Below are 17,233 nucleotides of genomic sequence, written 5' to 3' on the forward strand. Positions count from 1 at the left end.
TTTTAAAAAAAAATTAGAAGAAAACAGAGGAGAGAAGAATGGGGAAAAAGGGTGGGGTTCGATAATGGTGGTGGCCGTACAGCGGCAACGCAAGTAGCAGTGTGCCGGCGATGGTGTGCCGGCGTCAGTGCCCAGTGGTAGTGTGGAAGAAGAAGATGGGGAGGGGAAAGTGAAGAAAGGGAGAAAAGGAGAAAAGAAATGGAAAGTATACAAATACTCCCTCCGTTTCCTAAAGATCTTCCCTCTTTCCGTTTAAGTGTGTTTCCAAAAGATCTTCTCTCTTTTACCTTATTCCTTATTTGGATTTTTTTTTCCTTTTTACCCTCTCATGTCCCTATTATATTATCCACCATTACATTATTAATTCAATTTTACTCCATTTCTGTCTCCTACTTTAACCCCTTTTTATTTGTTTATTTATTTTAACCTCTTTCTCTCTCCTACTTTACCCACCACACACCCCAAACAAATGGATCCTCCTTGGTATATGTAAGAACAGTAACAAGGAAGATCTTTAGGAAACGGAGGTAGTACAATAGTATTTTATACGTATTTATGGCGTTAATAGGAAATTATAGGGCGTCATTTAACAAATGAGATTTTTTTTACCCCAAAATCTGTTATTTTAAGAAAAATCAAGACAAAATAAAGAAAAGGTAGACATTTTATTAAAGGAAAGACGATAGCGAAATTATCGTCTGATGGAAATATCACTCTAAATAAGGGTTAAATATAATTTAAGAAAATAAATCCCATGAATTATCCAACTATCAAAACTAATATAATACTTATACTAATACTAATCAATCTAGGTTCGTCGTTAGTTACCTTTGAAGACCTCCAATTGCTTACATTTACAACATGTACTGTTATATTCCGATCCATATTTCCAGTGATTTATAGTTAGATGTCAAATCGCTCCGGTCAAAGTGAAGACCAAGATGTTCTAAACATTTTGTCAAAATTTGAAGACGAACCAACATTTAGATCTCCGGATATGGTCATTTTTGTGAAGGTGCGGCAGGAAAACGGGATGAATAACTTTTTTATTCTTTTTCTCTTTTCAAATAGCCGACTCGTTTGAGGAGGAAATGATATTGATTTATGTTGTCACAAACAGCTTCAAATATGATTGAAAAGAGGAGTGAAAAGGGAGGTTACACTAGTTAGAAATAAGGGATTTAATTGGCATTAAAGAGGGGGTTACAAGGAGGGTTACAAGCTCCAAAAGCCACTTCTTTATCCGTCAAAATATCCGATTTTTGGACAACTCTTTTAGGATCCAAACTCCATGTCCAAGATTACAGTCCGACGCGCGTTTTAAAATCAAAATGCATAGCTAAAACGCAAAATTTAAATACTAGAAAAATATATAATTTGGAATCAAATAAATTTTATAAATATAACATTTTAAAAGTTGAAAAACAAATAGTATAAGATACAGTATTTTTGAGAAGTAAATTATAAAAATTTTACCTGAAAATAATAATTAAGGGAAAATAAGTCGAAGAAATTATGAGCGAAATTCTACGGTGTTACAATCACTTCCCCTTAAGAAAGTTTCGTCCTCGAAACTTGAAACAATACATAGAAACGCTATACGACGACTACGTACAACTTTATTTGGGACATCTAATTAACACCTTGGAGGTACTCTGCGAAAACGAAAACGTTAGTCCTTGCTAAACCTCACTAACACATAAGAAAAACATATAGCTAATTTGTTAACAAAAATAACTCCCAAGGAATTCTTCCTACCCAATTAACTCTCACTAAATACTTTTCTTAAAGCCTAAGATACTAATAATCATAGATGCATCAACTACACATTTCTCATGGAATATGTAGCAACTCAATGAGAATTTTTGGATCATTTGCTCTGATACCAACTGTAACATTCCGTCCTTTAATAAGACAAAATAGAGAAAATGTAGACATTTTATTAAAGAAAATCTTAGGCACCTGGTATCTGAGCCAGGCCCCATTTCGGTGTCCTGTACAGCATACGAGGACGTAGAATCCTTAAAGGAGGGGAGAAGGTGCCTAAGATCTTGGCTATCTCACATCGGACATTAAGGAGAACGAAGTCTTCTTTATTAAAAGGTGAACACCTCAACCTAGTAGAGGCCTTTTGGTTAGGACTTCGATCCTATACGAAAGCAAATCCTTGCGGGCTAGGGCCTAAAGAGGACAATATCTACTAGTTGGCTCCTGTACACCTAGGGGTGTTCATATGTGCCATAGACACCGACGATCTCGAGAACACGACATCGACGTTAGTAGAGCTTTGCGCATAGTAGCACACCGATTTGTAAGAATGCCGTCAGGTGCCTTCCCACCTATGCAAGAAACCCATGTAGAGAAAAGCCACCCACAAGTCTCACTATTCTCATGCGACAGTAAGGCACAACTAAGAAGAATGCTTTGACCGTGATGATTTACACCAACAAAATCACAAAACGGAAGCTCATACTCATTGGTCAAATAAGTCACGTCAAAGCACACAACATCACTAAACTCCTTATATGTTGCTCTACTTCGAGCATCTACTCATGTTACGTCCTTCAACATTAATTTCTCATTTAATCGGTGCATATGGAAAAAATTATGATTATTAGTTGTCATCTTATTAAAATACTATCTTTTCAAAAAAAAAAAAAAATCTTATTAAAATACTAAAGCATCGCGTTGGCATCTCCGTCCTTCATTTTCAATCTCTTAACCTTACTAACCTCATTCCGGAAATCCCTCTCCATAACCACCCAATTCTCTACACCATTCATGTCCCTAGCTAAGCACACATGAATATGAGGTATCTTGACTCTTGAGTTGTAATCATTGAACAATTTTCTTCCGATGTTGATATACAATTCTTCCTTATGGTACATGCTAATGTGCCAGGATTTAGAGGGAGTAGGATCATGGTTCTTGTGTTCAATCACTACTCTCTTCAAAACCCACTTCCCACACTCATTCACACTTGCATATATCATCATCAGATATTTACACTTCTTAGATTTCTTCAAAACCACATCGTCACATTGGACAAAATCAGTCACAAACTGTCTCCCCCCTTTAAGTCTTTTAAGCTTATTGGGGTTACCGAAACGCTCACAAGTTCACTAGCCACTTCGTCATTTTTTTCCCTCCCCAACTTTCCTAAAATAGGCACCAGCAATACATACAATAAAAAATCCTTCTTGCTTTGTAAACTTCCTATAGTAAGTTTCCGCACCATCCCAGCTAGGAAAAACATCCCAGCAAATTGGACATATAGCTTCTCTACCCCACCTATTCTACATTCACTAACCTTCCCAACCAAAGTTCCCAACCAAAGTTACGACCACGATCATATCTCCCTCTCAATGAACTCCCTCCACATTAGCACCATCACCAACAAACATCTCCCCATTCACCTCATATAACTCAGTCGTTGAATTTTTTTTCACCATGCCTCACATAACTATAATTAAGATGCTCAAGCAAATGACATTAATTAACAATTTAAACACCCTCAATTAAGAAAATTATATCATAATTATGCCGCGGAGATTCATATGGGAACTAATAATCTTGTAAGTCATATGCATCGTGATGGGTTAGATTCAGATGTGAGTCATATAGGAACTTCTTTGTAGCAACATTTATTAACATTTTGTATGTCATATGCACTGTCATCACATGTAAGTCCATAATTTCCACAACCATTTATTAACAACAGTATTAAACAATTATATTCCTCGTCTAATAATATAAAAATTACGCAAAAATAACATATTCCTCTACTAATAGCACATTCAACAAAACAAAACAAAATCACATATTCAATTTTCTTCCGCGCAAATTTTACATTTATTGTCTTTTCAACAATATCTCCCCACATTCAATTACGATCAATAAATGCCAACTACTTCATACATACTTATCGCCAATCATTTTAGACATACTTAGAGCATACACAATTGTTGACCCAAAATTCTGGATCATCAAATATTCAAATAGTTCATCTCTCCTCCACCTTATTCATTCATGATCTACAATTAACTTTTATGATTTCTTCACCCCTAATGGATGATCTATAATTTTAGATCTTTACATTCTCTTTCTTACTTTTTATTATACCCTAGTACCCTACCATATATTCTCTCTCCATAATTTCTTTTTCATCCTATATTTTTATTTATTATGAACGATTTAGTAATCCATTAATGATGATTGATTGTAGAAAATTTATGTTTTTGTAATCAAATAATATTAAAAATAATTAATATTGTTAATAATGTACTTAATTACTTAATATGATAATTAAGTTAATACTATTGATGGAAGTAAGTAACTCAACATTGATGTTTATTTATAGACAAAAAACAAAACTATCGATGAAAGATTTTATTTTAGATAAAAAATATTTAGCACATAAATATTACCTTTTAAGAAAACAAAAGTTACAAAATTGTGATGTAAATTAGGCCATTGGATGTCTATTTTGTAACGTTACAAAATGACCATTGAATGGCTGCAATTTTAGACATGTGGGGACCTCAGAAGATTTTGCCTTCAATCTCCAACTAACATGTGTCAACTGCTGTAACATATGATTCATGAACCAGTCTTCACTTGGATCGTTATAGCTTAGCCATTGCTTGATCTAATTTATGGATTATGAAGAGAGAGACAATAAAAAAAATATTAAACAAATAGGAGAGAGAAAGAAGGAGGAAAGAGAGACAATGCTCAAATCGTTCCCATGATCTCAAACTCCTTTGGCAATAGTGAGTTCATCGCCACATGGCACAAGGTGAGAGGAAGCTGAAAATGAAGTGGGCCCCACTTCTGCTGCATGGCAGACATCCAACCCTCCTTATTTCTCCAATCTAATGGCTAGGATTGCGTAGAATTATTAACGTTGCAAATTTTTGAAACGGACATATTGCTTGTTTAAATTTTATTTTTTTTAAAAAAAAACACCAACATGTATTTTTTTTTTCCCTATAAATAGAGACCAATATTGAGTTATTTCTACATATCTTATTTTTGAGCTCATTTTGTTATTGAAAGTTATTTGTTTCCTTTCATCATTTATCCACCCCACAAAGTTAATTTCTCTCATAATAAAGATTAGTTATGGATTCCAAAACCAGTAGAAAAAATACCCTCCAAAATTCAAAAGACCTCAACAACCTCAAATTAATCCAAAATTTCAATCGTCTAGTTCCCAAATTGATCTCAATTCTCAAACTGATCCAAATTTTCATATGGGATACAACTCACAAAATATTATTTATCCTACTCAACTTAACCAACAATTCCCCCCACAAAATATGAGTTTCTGAAATACACCTTCTTACTCCCAATTTGCTCCACGTTCACAAGAAAATATGTACAATTTGAATGAGAATTATCGTTATTCTCAAGATGAAAAGTCATTTCCTATGTCTCAACATTTCCAGCAATTATAAGGTGAAGGGTCATTTCCAAACTTCAGTAGTTCATTTCAGTCTTGAGTTGCATCGGTTGAGCGTGATGATGACAACAACGAAGAAGAAGATAAAGGGTCGAGGAAATTCTGGAGGCCATCTAAAGAAGAGGTTCTCATGAAGGCTTGGTTAATGGTAAGCCAAGATAAAGGTAGTAATACTAAACAAACAACAATTATCTTCTGGACAAAAATTACTGAAATGTTTAAAGAAGTTATGTGTTATAGAGATCGATGATGGGAAGGATGTGTGAAAGTTTCAAGGAGTCTGATATCTTACCATTTGACAGAGAGTTGGGTCAATTACAAAGTCAAAGGAAAAGAATACATGCAAAAGTATCCAAATTTGTTGGTGCATATGCTCATGTGAAGGCTCGTCGAAAAAGTGGTGAGTCTGATGACGACGTCATGAAAACTGCATTTGCAATCTACAAAAAGGATAATTAAACAGACTTTAATAATCTTCACTATTCGGAAATTATGAGGCATAATGATGTCTGGAAGCCTATGGAATATACTGGCAAAGCTTGCAAAAAGAAGACAGTTAATCATGAAAGTGGCTCAAAGAGGTGGAAGATTAATGAAGCAGGCAACTACTCCACTTCAAGTGAGCCAAATACGCCAAGCAATGGAGACCCAACTGCTCCAAACGACGGATTCACCAAAAATAAAGGCAAGGAAAAGGTTTTGAACATGTCTACAGAAGCCTTTCAAGAATGGAGGGATCAAGTCCAAAATTAATTTGGAGAAAAACAATGGAATTCAAGTCGAGATCTAAAGTATTAATCATGAAAAGAAAAGCAACAGTGAGATGGTCCAGCTAGAAAGGGAGAAAATTGCAACAAAAAACATGAAGATTAACTTGGAGTTATTCAAGGTGCTTTCAGCAAGGAATGATTTAAATGAGGAAGAACAACCACTTAAGAGAGATCTAGTTAAGGTTTTATTTCCAATGTAATTTTCTAATTTTCCTTTAGTACGATTAATCTCTATTATATAAGGGAAGGGGGGAGCAATGGTGTCCTCTTTTGAAATGTCTATTTTGCCCCTTTTCCTTTCTAAATTACAAAAGGAATGTCAAAATCAAAATCGACACTCAAAGAAAACTACCGAAAATTGATTTACAACACTCACTCACAAATCACTTATAAGAAGAAACTTTACAAATCACTCATACAATTGAGAAAATCACGTTATGAAATCACGCAAATCACTCAAATAATCGGGAAACTTTATTAAAACTTAAAATTAACATACAAACTAAAACTAATAACCTAGAACGTCAATACATACAAAAACATTTACAAAAAATTCTAGTGTTATATAATATATTTCTTACTTTCCAATGTATTTCCTACTACAATAATGAAGACATTGATTTGACAATTCACTTCATATATCAGTCCATTATCACTGCAATAATAAAGACATTGAAACCATGTGATGATTTGACAATCCACTAATATATAGCAGTGCATCATTACCGCTATAATAAAGACACTGAAACCATGTGATGACTTGAGCATTCACTCCAATATCAGTGTAATATTGCTGACAATTCACCTTCTCTCTCTATATACCTTACAATGCTAACTACTCAACCATTCACGCAAAACCATTTTACCTTTCAAACCCTCATTCTTCCCCTACAAAAATATTGAAACAATGTCATCATAATCAAGTTACAATAGCAATATTTCTTCTTCTAGTTCTTCGAATTCTGATGATTCAAATTCTTACACACAAATTCAAATAACTCGTAACGATGAGTATAGGCGTCGTTCGGAAAGGCACAGACATACAACTCAGTTGATGGATCAAATGATGGAAAGCTTTGCGATGGCCAATCTAGCTGAATTATATGCAATGGTAACTCAAGTTCCAAGAGCACCAATAACTGTAGTGTCAAGGGATCGTGATGAGGGCCACAACCAGTTATGGAATGACTACTTTGTCAAGAATTCCGTTTATCCCCCACAAACGTTTTGGCGGAGATTTCGCATGCAAAAAAATGTCTTCCTCCGCATAGTGGAAGTCTTGACTTTGCAAAATTCATTCTTCCAACAAAGGCGAGATGCCGTAGGTAAACTTGATGCATCATCATTATTAAAATGCACTACTGTTATAAGATTGTTAGCGTATGGGGAAACGGCGGATTCTGTGGACAATTATCTAAAAATTAGTGCATCTCTTGCTAGAGATTCACTACAACATTTTGTAGAAGGGGTTGTCGCCCAGTTTGGGGACGAATACTTAAGAAAGCCCAATGAAGCAGATTTAAGGATACGCAGCTGAAGAACGAGAATTCCCTGGAATGATGGGTTCTATTGACTGCATGTACTGGAGATGAAAAAATTGTCCACTTCAATTTAAAGGACTCTATTTGGGAAGATCGTGTAAGCCAACATTGGTTTTAGAAGCCGTTGCTTCTTATGATCTATGGATCTGGCATACTTTCTTTAGAACGCCAGGTAAGTGTAATGATATTAATGTTCTTGATTGATCTCCATTATTTAATGATGTTTTTGAGGGTCGTGCACCCCAAGTTAACTATGTTGTCAACGTACACCAAAGACGATATGGGATATTACCTAGCAGATGGTATATATCCTCAATGGGTTGCATTTATTCCAACAATGAGTCTTCTACAAAATGAAAAAGAAAGTCCATTAATTTGCCCAAAACCAAGAGAGCAAACGAAAAGACGTGGAACGTGCATTTGGAATATTGCAATCTCGTTTTGCTATGATTTGACAACCAACTCTAGCTCGTGATAAAGAAATGTTAGGGAAAATAATAACCGCCTGCATTATTATCCATAATGTGGTAGTTGAAGATGAACGAGATTCATATTCCATTCATTTTGATCCTAATGATTATGACCAACCTCCACGCCTACTACTTCAACGCAAAGGAATGTAGGGACATCTGATGAGCCTTTCGCATACGACACTAGTGAGAATCGCATAGCAAGTCTAAAAATATATATGAATAATAGGGGTCGATTTCGTGACCAAATTGTGCATAGACGTCTCAAAGCATACCATGTAGAAAATAGTTGGCTTAAATTCGGCCAACAAAGGGGTTAATTTAGCTGCTATTTTTTTGTTATATGTAATGCAATTCTCTATATGTATGTGTGATTTTTATTGTTTAATGCTATATTTTACTATTATTACATTTTCTGATTGTATATTTGGATCGATTGTATTAAGTTGATTACCGATGTAATTATGTACAATATTAACGAAATTATTTTTACTAATAGTTTTTAATCACAAACATAAAAATTATTTACATTCAATGATCATTAATTGATTCTTAAATAATTCATAATAAATGAAAAAGATGGGACGAGAAGGTGATTGAGGAGGGAGAATATATGGTGGGGTATGGTAAAAAGTAGGAAAGAGAATGTGTAGATCTAAAAGTATAGGTCATCCATTGAGGGTGAAGAGATCATAAAAATCAATTGTGCATCATGAATGAAGTAAAAGAGTGAGAAATTAATAAAGTAATTGATGATCCCAAATTTGGAATCATCCATTGGCCAGGATGATCATATCATCTTCCCTTCTCTCCTTTTTTTCTCTTTCCTATTTTTTTTTATTAATCTCGTTTTTGACCTCGATATTTTCTATCCTTATTAATAAAAATTATAAGAAGTTGATATTGTGAAATTACACGTTGATGCAGATCTAATAAGATTTGGCATGAGTATGTTTTATTATATATATATTCATGAGAACATTTGTTCAAAGATTTTGAGTTTTGACCTCAAAAAGAGAAACAAGCATTATATTATGGGATGGAGGAAGTAGAATTCAGACAAAGTACGGGAGATTTAGGTAGGAGGAAGTCAGATAACACACCCTAGAATTAAGTTAAGTTACTTTAGATAGTATAAGTCATTAGAGATCTACAAGTAGAGGTGTTCATAAAGAAACGATATTCAAAAACCGAAAAATCGGTCTAAATGGGTGGTAACCGTGTGGATAAAAAATGTTTTCACGTTGCGATTACCAAACCGATAAAAGTAGCATTTAAATGGTATAGTTACATTTATGATTTTTGAGTATACCGAAATATTTTTTTTCTCTATTTAATTATCGTGAAACATTTTCCAACAATTACATTAGTTTAATATTTGTTTACTAAGTTATAACATTTAGAGGAAGTTTAGGATTATTTAGAAACTCTAGTACTTATATAAACACTAGATTTATTATCCATTTTATATTAGAGTATATATAATATTAAATATATGCATAAAAAAATATATAAAGTAAGTAAAATATAATAGTATAACTTAAATAACTGCTAATAATTAATAAAAAATTCGTACTAAAAAACGGTTAACCGCTTAGACGGTAACCAATCTAAATAATTACGGTTCTAAAAAAGAGCGAATTGAACTCTTCGATTAGCAATTAAGGTCCTTCCACTGAAGTTGAGAAAAAAAAAAAAAAAAAAAAAAAAAAAACCTTACACGGTTACACTTACACCCCTACATGGCTACATACAAGTCAACAACGGGCTTACGTGAGTATTGTATTATAATCATACACATTTAGAAGTTGAGCTCCAACATAAAATTCCAAAAACACCATAGAAGAAGAAAACTCTATACTTCAGTTTCGCTTACCATTCGTCTGCCAATTCTCTACATCATCTGCACCATTTTCATCATCCATGGTGTGAGGTTTGCTTTTGTTGATTTCCCCTCTCTAATTTTAATTATATGGGTCTTATCTTAGTTTTGAGCTACACATTTCTATTTTTGCTCCTTGACCTAGGACATTGAAGTGATTTGAGTAAATGTTGATTGTTTAACTGCTTTATGCTTGAACTGAATGCACCCATGATTTTAGGGCTCCTTTTTTTTTATTTTTTTTGCTTTTTATTTGAGGCTGTGGTTGTGATTTTGGATTTTTCAAGTGGGTTTAGGGTTTTTAATTTCTTCTAATTGGGATTGTCTTGAGTGTCATTTCGATTTATGTAATCTTTGATGATCATAATTTAGGATATTAGAGCTTTTACCTGATGAAAGTTTCGATTCACTTGGTTTGCTTGTGGTATACAAAGAGAAAATGATATGAGGAAAACATTGTAGACATTTTTTTGTTTTCTTTGTATGGGCTCCTGTGATTTTTAGGGACTGATTTGCTTGATTGTGGAACAAAATGTTACAAGCATTTGTTTGTCTTCTTAAATTTATAGGCTAGTTTTTTATTGCGATGGTTTTCAGTTTAATCAGTGATGATTATTTGACTATGAAGGCTGTTAGTGCGTCTGATCTCTTATCATGATAATTCTAGGTATAAGCTCTCGATAATGTCCCTTGCCTGCTTGGAGTTGTAATGTCTGGTGTTAGAGAGGACGAGGACGGCCAAAGCAGCGGAACTTTACCATTTCCCGCTTCCTCTGCTGAAAGCATATTGCATAATAACTCTGAATTAAGAGAAGTTAACTACATGGGATATTCTGATTGCTCTTCATCAGTGGACAGTTCTGCAATTTCGGTTGCCTCTGGAGAAAGTAGAAGCAATTATAACCTTAAAGCAACAGAACTGAGACTTGGCCTTCCTGGGTCACAATCGCCTGGAAGAGATACTGAACTTGGTCCATTAACTTCCTCGAAACTGGACAAGAAACCGTTATTTCCATTGTATCCTGTTAGTGATGGTACTTCCTCTTCATCGAGGATATCCATTGTCTCAGGTCACAAAAGGGGATTTGCTGATGCCGTTAATGGCTTCTCCAAGGTGGAACCTAAACTACATGTTGCTCGATCATCATTGCCTCCGTTGACACATATAAGTGACATGTTATAACTTTTCCATGCAGGGTAAACTTCTTTCCAGTTCAGATGTAAATGTGGTCTTATCACCGAGGTCTCCCTCCAGCCTGGATGTCAAATCTGGTCCTTTGAAAGAGAGTTCTACAATTTTGACGGCCAAGATGAAGGAGGCAGTATCATCAGTTGCAGTTAAAGAGAGGGCTCTTGATATTGGAAATGCTAGTGCGGAACACGAGGGTGCTGGAAATCATAATCGTGCACCTGCTCCCAAGTGAGTTTGCAACACTTAAGCTCTGTGGGTTTTAGCATGGGGATCATTAGAGACAAAGAATTTCAGCTCACAGAATTGTTACTTGTTAATCTATCACAGGGCACAAGTTGTTGGTTGGCCACCTATCAGATCATTCAGGAAAAATTCCATGGTAACTGCCTCAAAGAACTCTGGTGAAGTAGACGGAAAAGCAGGAATTGGTGTTTGTTTTGTAAAAGTCAGTATGGATGGTGCTCCATATCTTCGAAAGGTAGACATAAAAGCTTACATGACATACCATGAATTATCATCTGCTCTTGAGAAAATGTTCAGTTGTTTTACAATAGGTGAGTTATTTTAATGCTCTATTCATGTTTAATGGTTGATTGATTTGACTACAATTTCTCCTTTTCGTGCCAAATATTTTTTGGTAAAGAAGTGAAGATGATGTATGATTTACTAGTACAATATGCCTTCAATAATTTCAGGTCACTGTACATCACATATGACTACTGGAAGGGAGATGCTTAGCATAAACAAACTCAAAGATTTAGTTCATGGTTCAGAATATGTTCTGACATATAAAGACAAAGATGGTGACTGGATGCTTGTTGGTGATGTTCCCTGGGAGTAAGTTTTCAATCATCTTGAATTTTAATGTGTTTCTCCTTCTGGCTTGATGATCATTCTTTTGGCTTGCCACAAGCCCTAATGCTCTAGCAATTGGCACAAGTTTAGCTTATTCTCCTTTCTCCAGCATGGTTAACTTAAGCAATAATATATATATATATAATATATATATATATATATATATATATATATATATATATATATATATATATATATATGTATATAGAAGTGAGTTCATATAAGAATGCATACTTACATGAGAAATGAGAATGACTTTTACGCGATATAACTCTTATGAATAAGTGATGTAACTCTAATGAAAAATTGATGAAACTCCAAAAAATGAATATTAGAAGAAAAAAAATCGAATTTTTTTTTTTTTGGGCTCCAATTTTTTTAGGAAGGTATAACTCTAATGAACAAATGTTGTAACTCTAATCCAATCGTGTGGTTGAGATTCATTCTCATTTCTCATGTGATCTTGTCCCTATATATATATTTATTTGTTTTGGATATGCAAATGTAATTCTACTATGACCAGTCCCCCTTGGGAGACTTTAATGAAATAATCAATTATGCAGGTTTTGCCTGTTTAGCTGTAAAAGATCCTCCTTTACCCCCTTTTTTACTGATTCTAGGAACTCCCAAGCAACAAGATCCCAAGCAAAATAATAATGGAACTAGGAACAGAAGTAAGATGAGTATATCAGAGAGAGAGAGAGAGAGAGAGAATTCTGATATTGCTGAAAAAAAACAAGAAATAGATACAAGAGGTATTCGAGTGACCCCCACACTCCCACAAGACAAATGAAGAATAATTTACTGGATAAAAATTCCTCTTAATTACTATTCTCTATTTATACTACTGTTTTAGTACTATTTCTCTCTCTTAAGAAACTTCTCTGCTCCTTCCTCAATCATTGGTAATAAACCACAGCATGCCACCTGGCTACCCCTCTGTCAAGTCACAGATTCAGGTGCTGCTAGACCTGCCCCAGAATCCTTCCTTCTGACGTGGCGCCTAGAGTACGTGAAAGTCACTGGTGGCCTGATTTGGGCTGGCTGAATATTTGGATCTATTACATTAGCGTAGGTGGTTGTAGTTGTACTATTGTATAAACTTTACTTTTGAGTTTATCTAGGTCTTCTAGCTTGAGGTTTTTATATGTAGCTGGTGTATAAGGACAAGAGAGAAAGTAAATGGGAGTGTAAGAGCTACCTGGAAAAAGAAAACTATTACAAGGTTTCAGGATAAGAATATTAAAGAAATTGGGTGGAGCACCAGAGAAGTAAGTGCAGTCTTGCTGTACAACTTGTTAAAGAGCTACTGCATGCTTTTGATGCGTGCGCAGTGAAGAGAGGCTGCAGGCTCATCCATGACTTAATTCTTGCTTAGTTCTCTTGGCTCGACTTTCCATGATTTGAGCTCGGATCCTCAACTCTCAACATTTAGACACCAAGAACCCTCGTAAAGCATAGAATCAACAAAATAGAAAGGGAGTAAACAAGTAAAAGTACCTAAGACACCTAAATACACGAGACTCGACATTAGAGCACAAAAGGTGCAAAATGAATAAATGCAAACTAAAACCAACCAAAACAATCACAAAACCGAATAAAAGCAACCCCTAATCCTATCCTAAGAGTTCCATAAATGACATCAATCTGTTTATAAATGCTTGTCATTCAAACTCCATCAATTATCTGGCTCATGTTTCCATGTTAACTATAGATCTAATCTTTGTTAGCTCAATGCATTATTTTTTCTTGTGTACCTGTCTCAAATAAAGACTCTGCAATGGTATGGATTCCTTACTCGGCACTTATATTACCCTATATTCCTAGGGGGAAAATTTGAAGAGAGGGAAAGCGGAGATATACGATTCGTGCTCACAAATGGGCTTATGATCAGTACAAGTATTTCTATGTGAAAAGCTTGGGCATAAATTCTTTATAAATCAGGAAAAATGTTTCATGAATGCAATGTCTCCACAACCTCAGCGGCTGTGCGCAATCTATATGATAGTGTCCTCGTGTCAGGTACTTTTAGCCTTGATGATTATGCGATAGGACACTCGTACCCAGCAGTCTAACCGTGTCTGAGTAGGGAAAAATCCAACTTCATTATGCAATTTTTCTCCCCTTACGTCCCCGCTCCCTGTTAGCTTACAGGGTTAATATTCCTGGTTTCCCCAATTTCGAGTAGGGTATCAATATATATTGGCTGTGAACCTTCTGGAGTCACTGCTACAATCATGTAGGTAGATGGCATTGAGAATTTATAGCCAATCTATAATTGCCTATAGGCTATGCCAAGTCAACTCAATAAATGATCCTAGAAAACAAATAATCTGGATAAATGGGAGGAAATCTAATGAAAAAACACAAACGAGATCCCAAAAAATAAAAGACAGATACTGAGCTAAGCAACTAAATAAATTGCTATTAGAACTTTAAGGACAAGACATGAATATGTCAGTCAAACAGAAGATAGAATTCATATTTTGCTAATACTTGTCAACTTTACGGGAACTGCTCGTATACAAAAGGGGAAACAAGGATATAGATTGAATTTTCGGATCTGTCATATGTATGGTTCCCATGGCACCAAAGGCCCTATAATCTGATGGGTTCAAGCAGTTGTTGGAGTTCTTGGAGATAAGGAAGGGTGAAGAAAGATAACAGGGGTGAGGGAGGCTAGGAATTGTAGAGATTGAGAAGGATGAGATTATGATTCTTTTTCTATTTTACTCTGATATCATTAGTTGCTGTTACTCTATTTCTATTGATTGCACGTGGAACACGAACTATTAGATGTTGATAGTTCAACAGCTTTGATCACTTGTCACCCTACTTTAATTAAGATCTTTGTTTAAAAATTGATGCCTTCAAGTTAGCTTTCAGCTTTTATGTCCCTCTGAATGCAACCAAGGAAAATTTGATATTCTGAAATGCTAAGCATGCATGGAAACGTAACAAGATTGAAGCTGGCATTATGCTTTGTTAATCCCACTGAATATAACCTGCCAACCTCTGGGAAAATGTGATATTCTGATTTGCCGAGCAATTTCGCAAGCAAATTTTGATTGAAATATTACCAAACAACCATTAGTTTGCACTTTGCACCTTTTAACAAAGATCTGATACAGATCATCATAAGCAACATTACGAACTTAGCAGTTCTGTTCATTTGTATTTGCACATTGCTGTCACATGGAGAGTGCACGACTGCCTATTTGCACCCTAATTAAAATGTATAAAACTGACTAGTAGTGCTGTAGAGGGGAAAATTCCTCACTTTTAGTCTTTATCTTTATCAGTTCTGTCACTCCTTTCAACATCAATGTTTGTTCGGTGAATTAGAAGTGTATTTAAAGCTAACTGTTCTGAGCATTTGGGTTTCTGCAGGATGTTTGTTGATTCATGCAGAAGGCTAAGGATCATGAAGAGCTCCGATGCAATTGGTCTAGGTATATGCTTCATCAGTGAAGTACTTTATTGAATTCAGGGACTTCTTTGTTCTCTTTCCATGATAAAAGCTACATGCCTTTGAAATCTTGTGATGTTGCCAGTATCTATACATCTCACTCATAGATGTACCTGAAAAACTTTTGTGCAGCTCCAAGAGCAGTAGAGAAATGCAGGAACAGGAGCTAGCTTATCCACGGCTTTGTTGATCGTGTGCTTGTCTTGGACTGTTGTAATGTATCATTCTAACTGGATAAGAATATTGTAGTTGATGTTTTGGAATTCAGATTGCTCTATTGCTACATACTTAGGAGATCACCTTAGCATAATATTACCAACTTGGTATTATAGATTTGTAGTTTTCTATTACTTGCTTCCTAGCAGGACAGCCTACATGTAAAGTGCCCTGCTTGGCTGTTTCCTGAAGCTCTCTACTCTGCGTGCATGTTTAAATCATAGACTCGCTTGCAGCCTCAAATTAGCTGATTGTTTCTGTTGCCTTTTACTCTGTTTCTGCTAATTATGCTGGCTAGTTTCTGCAAGTTCTCCAATGGTCCTGGAGAGAAGAATAGGACATATATTATGTAACTCGCGTCCCGTAGGCAGCTTGTTCCCTTCGAGAAGGAAATGACCACCTGTGAGAAGAGAGCAGAGATTTCCTATGTACCTTGAAGGACTTTGCTTGGGCGTAACAGAAACTAAAGCAAACTCGCTCTATGCCAAGTATATGAACCTGGATGACGCACCTCAATCTTGGGAAAGAAAGTAACTGGATGAACCACTTGCGAAACCGAATCCTCTTCTAATGGAGCACCATGATCAACCAAATTAAGGGTACGCAAACTAAAACCTTGGGCTCATCCCCAAGGCTAAAAACATGATATGACAAAACTCTAAAAGGAAATTTGACTGGAGAAGTGAGGCATAATAACATCTAAAAATACTTCCATAAGCAATGGAAGTAGAGTCAAAATCCCTTATTCTATAGAAGGTATTCCCTATATTGTTTAAATCTGTAGCTCACTTAATATTCTTTAAATCCAAGGATATCCCTTTGTATTTCATCTGGCAATACCCAAAAGAAATAATTTCCATCTTCCATTTCCAAACCAAAAGCAGAGACATAGCACAAGTCGAAAACAAAGAGAACAACAACCAAACTCTGAAACCAGAAACCAAGCACTAGGCTGTTGGAAGAAACCAGAAGAAAATTCCCGCAGGACACTGGGAAGGAATTGTTGCGGCTGATAAGGGAGAAGCGTAGGTTGCTCGGTGTCAACCGGAACTATAAGACTAGCTGCTCTGGTTGGCAGCGAGCCGCCTCTGAATATTCAATGCTTTTTAATAGTGTATGTACTCCCCCCGTCTTAAAATATAATTTTCATTTCATTTTTTATAGTCTATTTTTATAATCTTTGACCAAATATTTTCATTGATGTATACGATAAAACATATTCATGTGAGATCTCATTAGATTCATCTTAATGTGTAGCTTTATAATATCGATTTTTTAAATTTCTATTAATACGTAACTAAGGATATTAATAGTCAAAGTTACGTGTTGGAAACCTTGTAAAAAGAAACGGGAACTATATTTTGAGACGAGAAA

The 17,233-nt window shown here is 35.3% G+C and overlaps 2 protein-coding genes across 3 annotated transcripts; both read left to right on the forward strand.

Moving 5' to 3' along the window:
- The first annotated feature begins 7,300 nt into the window (after positions 1–7,300).
- On the forward strand, positions 7,301–7,771 carry LOC104883523 (uncharacterized). Its single transcript, XM_010668065.1, has one exon. It carries the CDS (start codon positions 7,301–7,303, stop codon positions 7,769–7,771), a length of 471 nt encoding a protein of 156 aa, XP_010666367.1.
- A 2,247-nt stretch (positions 7,772–10,018) lies between these two features.
- On the forward strand, positions 10,019–16,129 carry LOC104883520 (auxin-responsive protein IAA8). Of its 2 annotated transcripts, none has more exons than XM_019247389.3 (7): positions 10,019–10,171; positions 10,795–11,241; positions 11,324–11,547; positions 11,647–11,873; positions 12,015–12,156; positions 15,565–15,626; positions 15,776–16,129. In XM_019247389.3, exons 2-7 carry the CDS (start codon positions 10,837–10,839, stop codon positions 15,811–15,813), a joined length of 1,098 nt encoding a protein of 365 aa, XP_019102934.1. In that variant the 5' UTR covers positions 10,019–10,171; positions 10,795–10,836; the 3' UTR covers positions 15,814–16,129. The 2 variants fall into 2 exon arrangements, with proteins under 2 accessions (XP_019102934.1, XP_010666360.1); XM_010668058.3 differs by having other exon boundaries at positions 10,020–10,178.
- The last annotated feature ends 1,104 nt before the right edge of the window (positions 16,130–17,233 follow it).

The sequence above is a fragment of the Beta vulgaris genome, chromosome 1 (genome assembly GCF_026745355.1).
Source record: "Beta vulgaris subsp. vulgaris cultivar EL10 chromosome 1, EL10.2, whole genome shotgun sequence".
NCBI classification, from domain to species: domain Eukaryota; kingdom Viridiplantae; phylum Streptophyta; class Magnoliopsida; order Caryophyllales; family Amaranthaceae; genus Beta; species Beta vulgaris.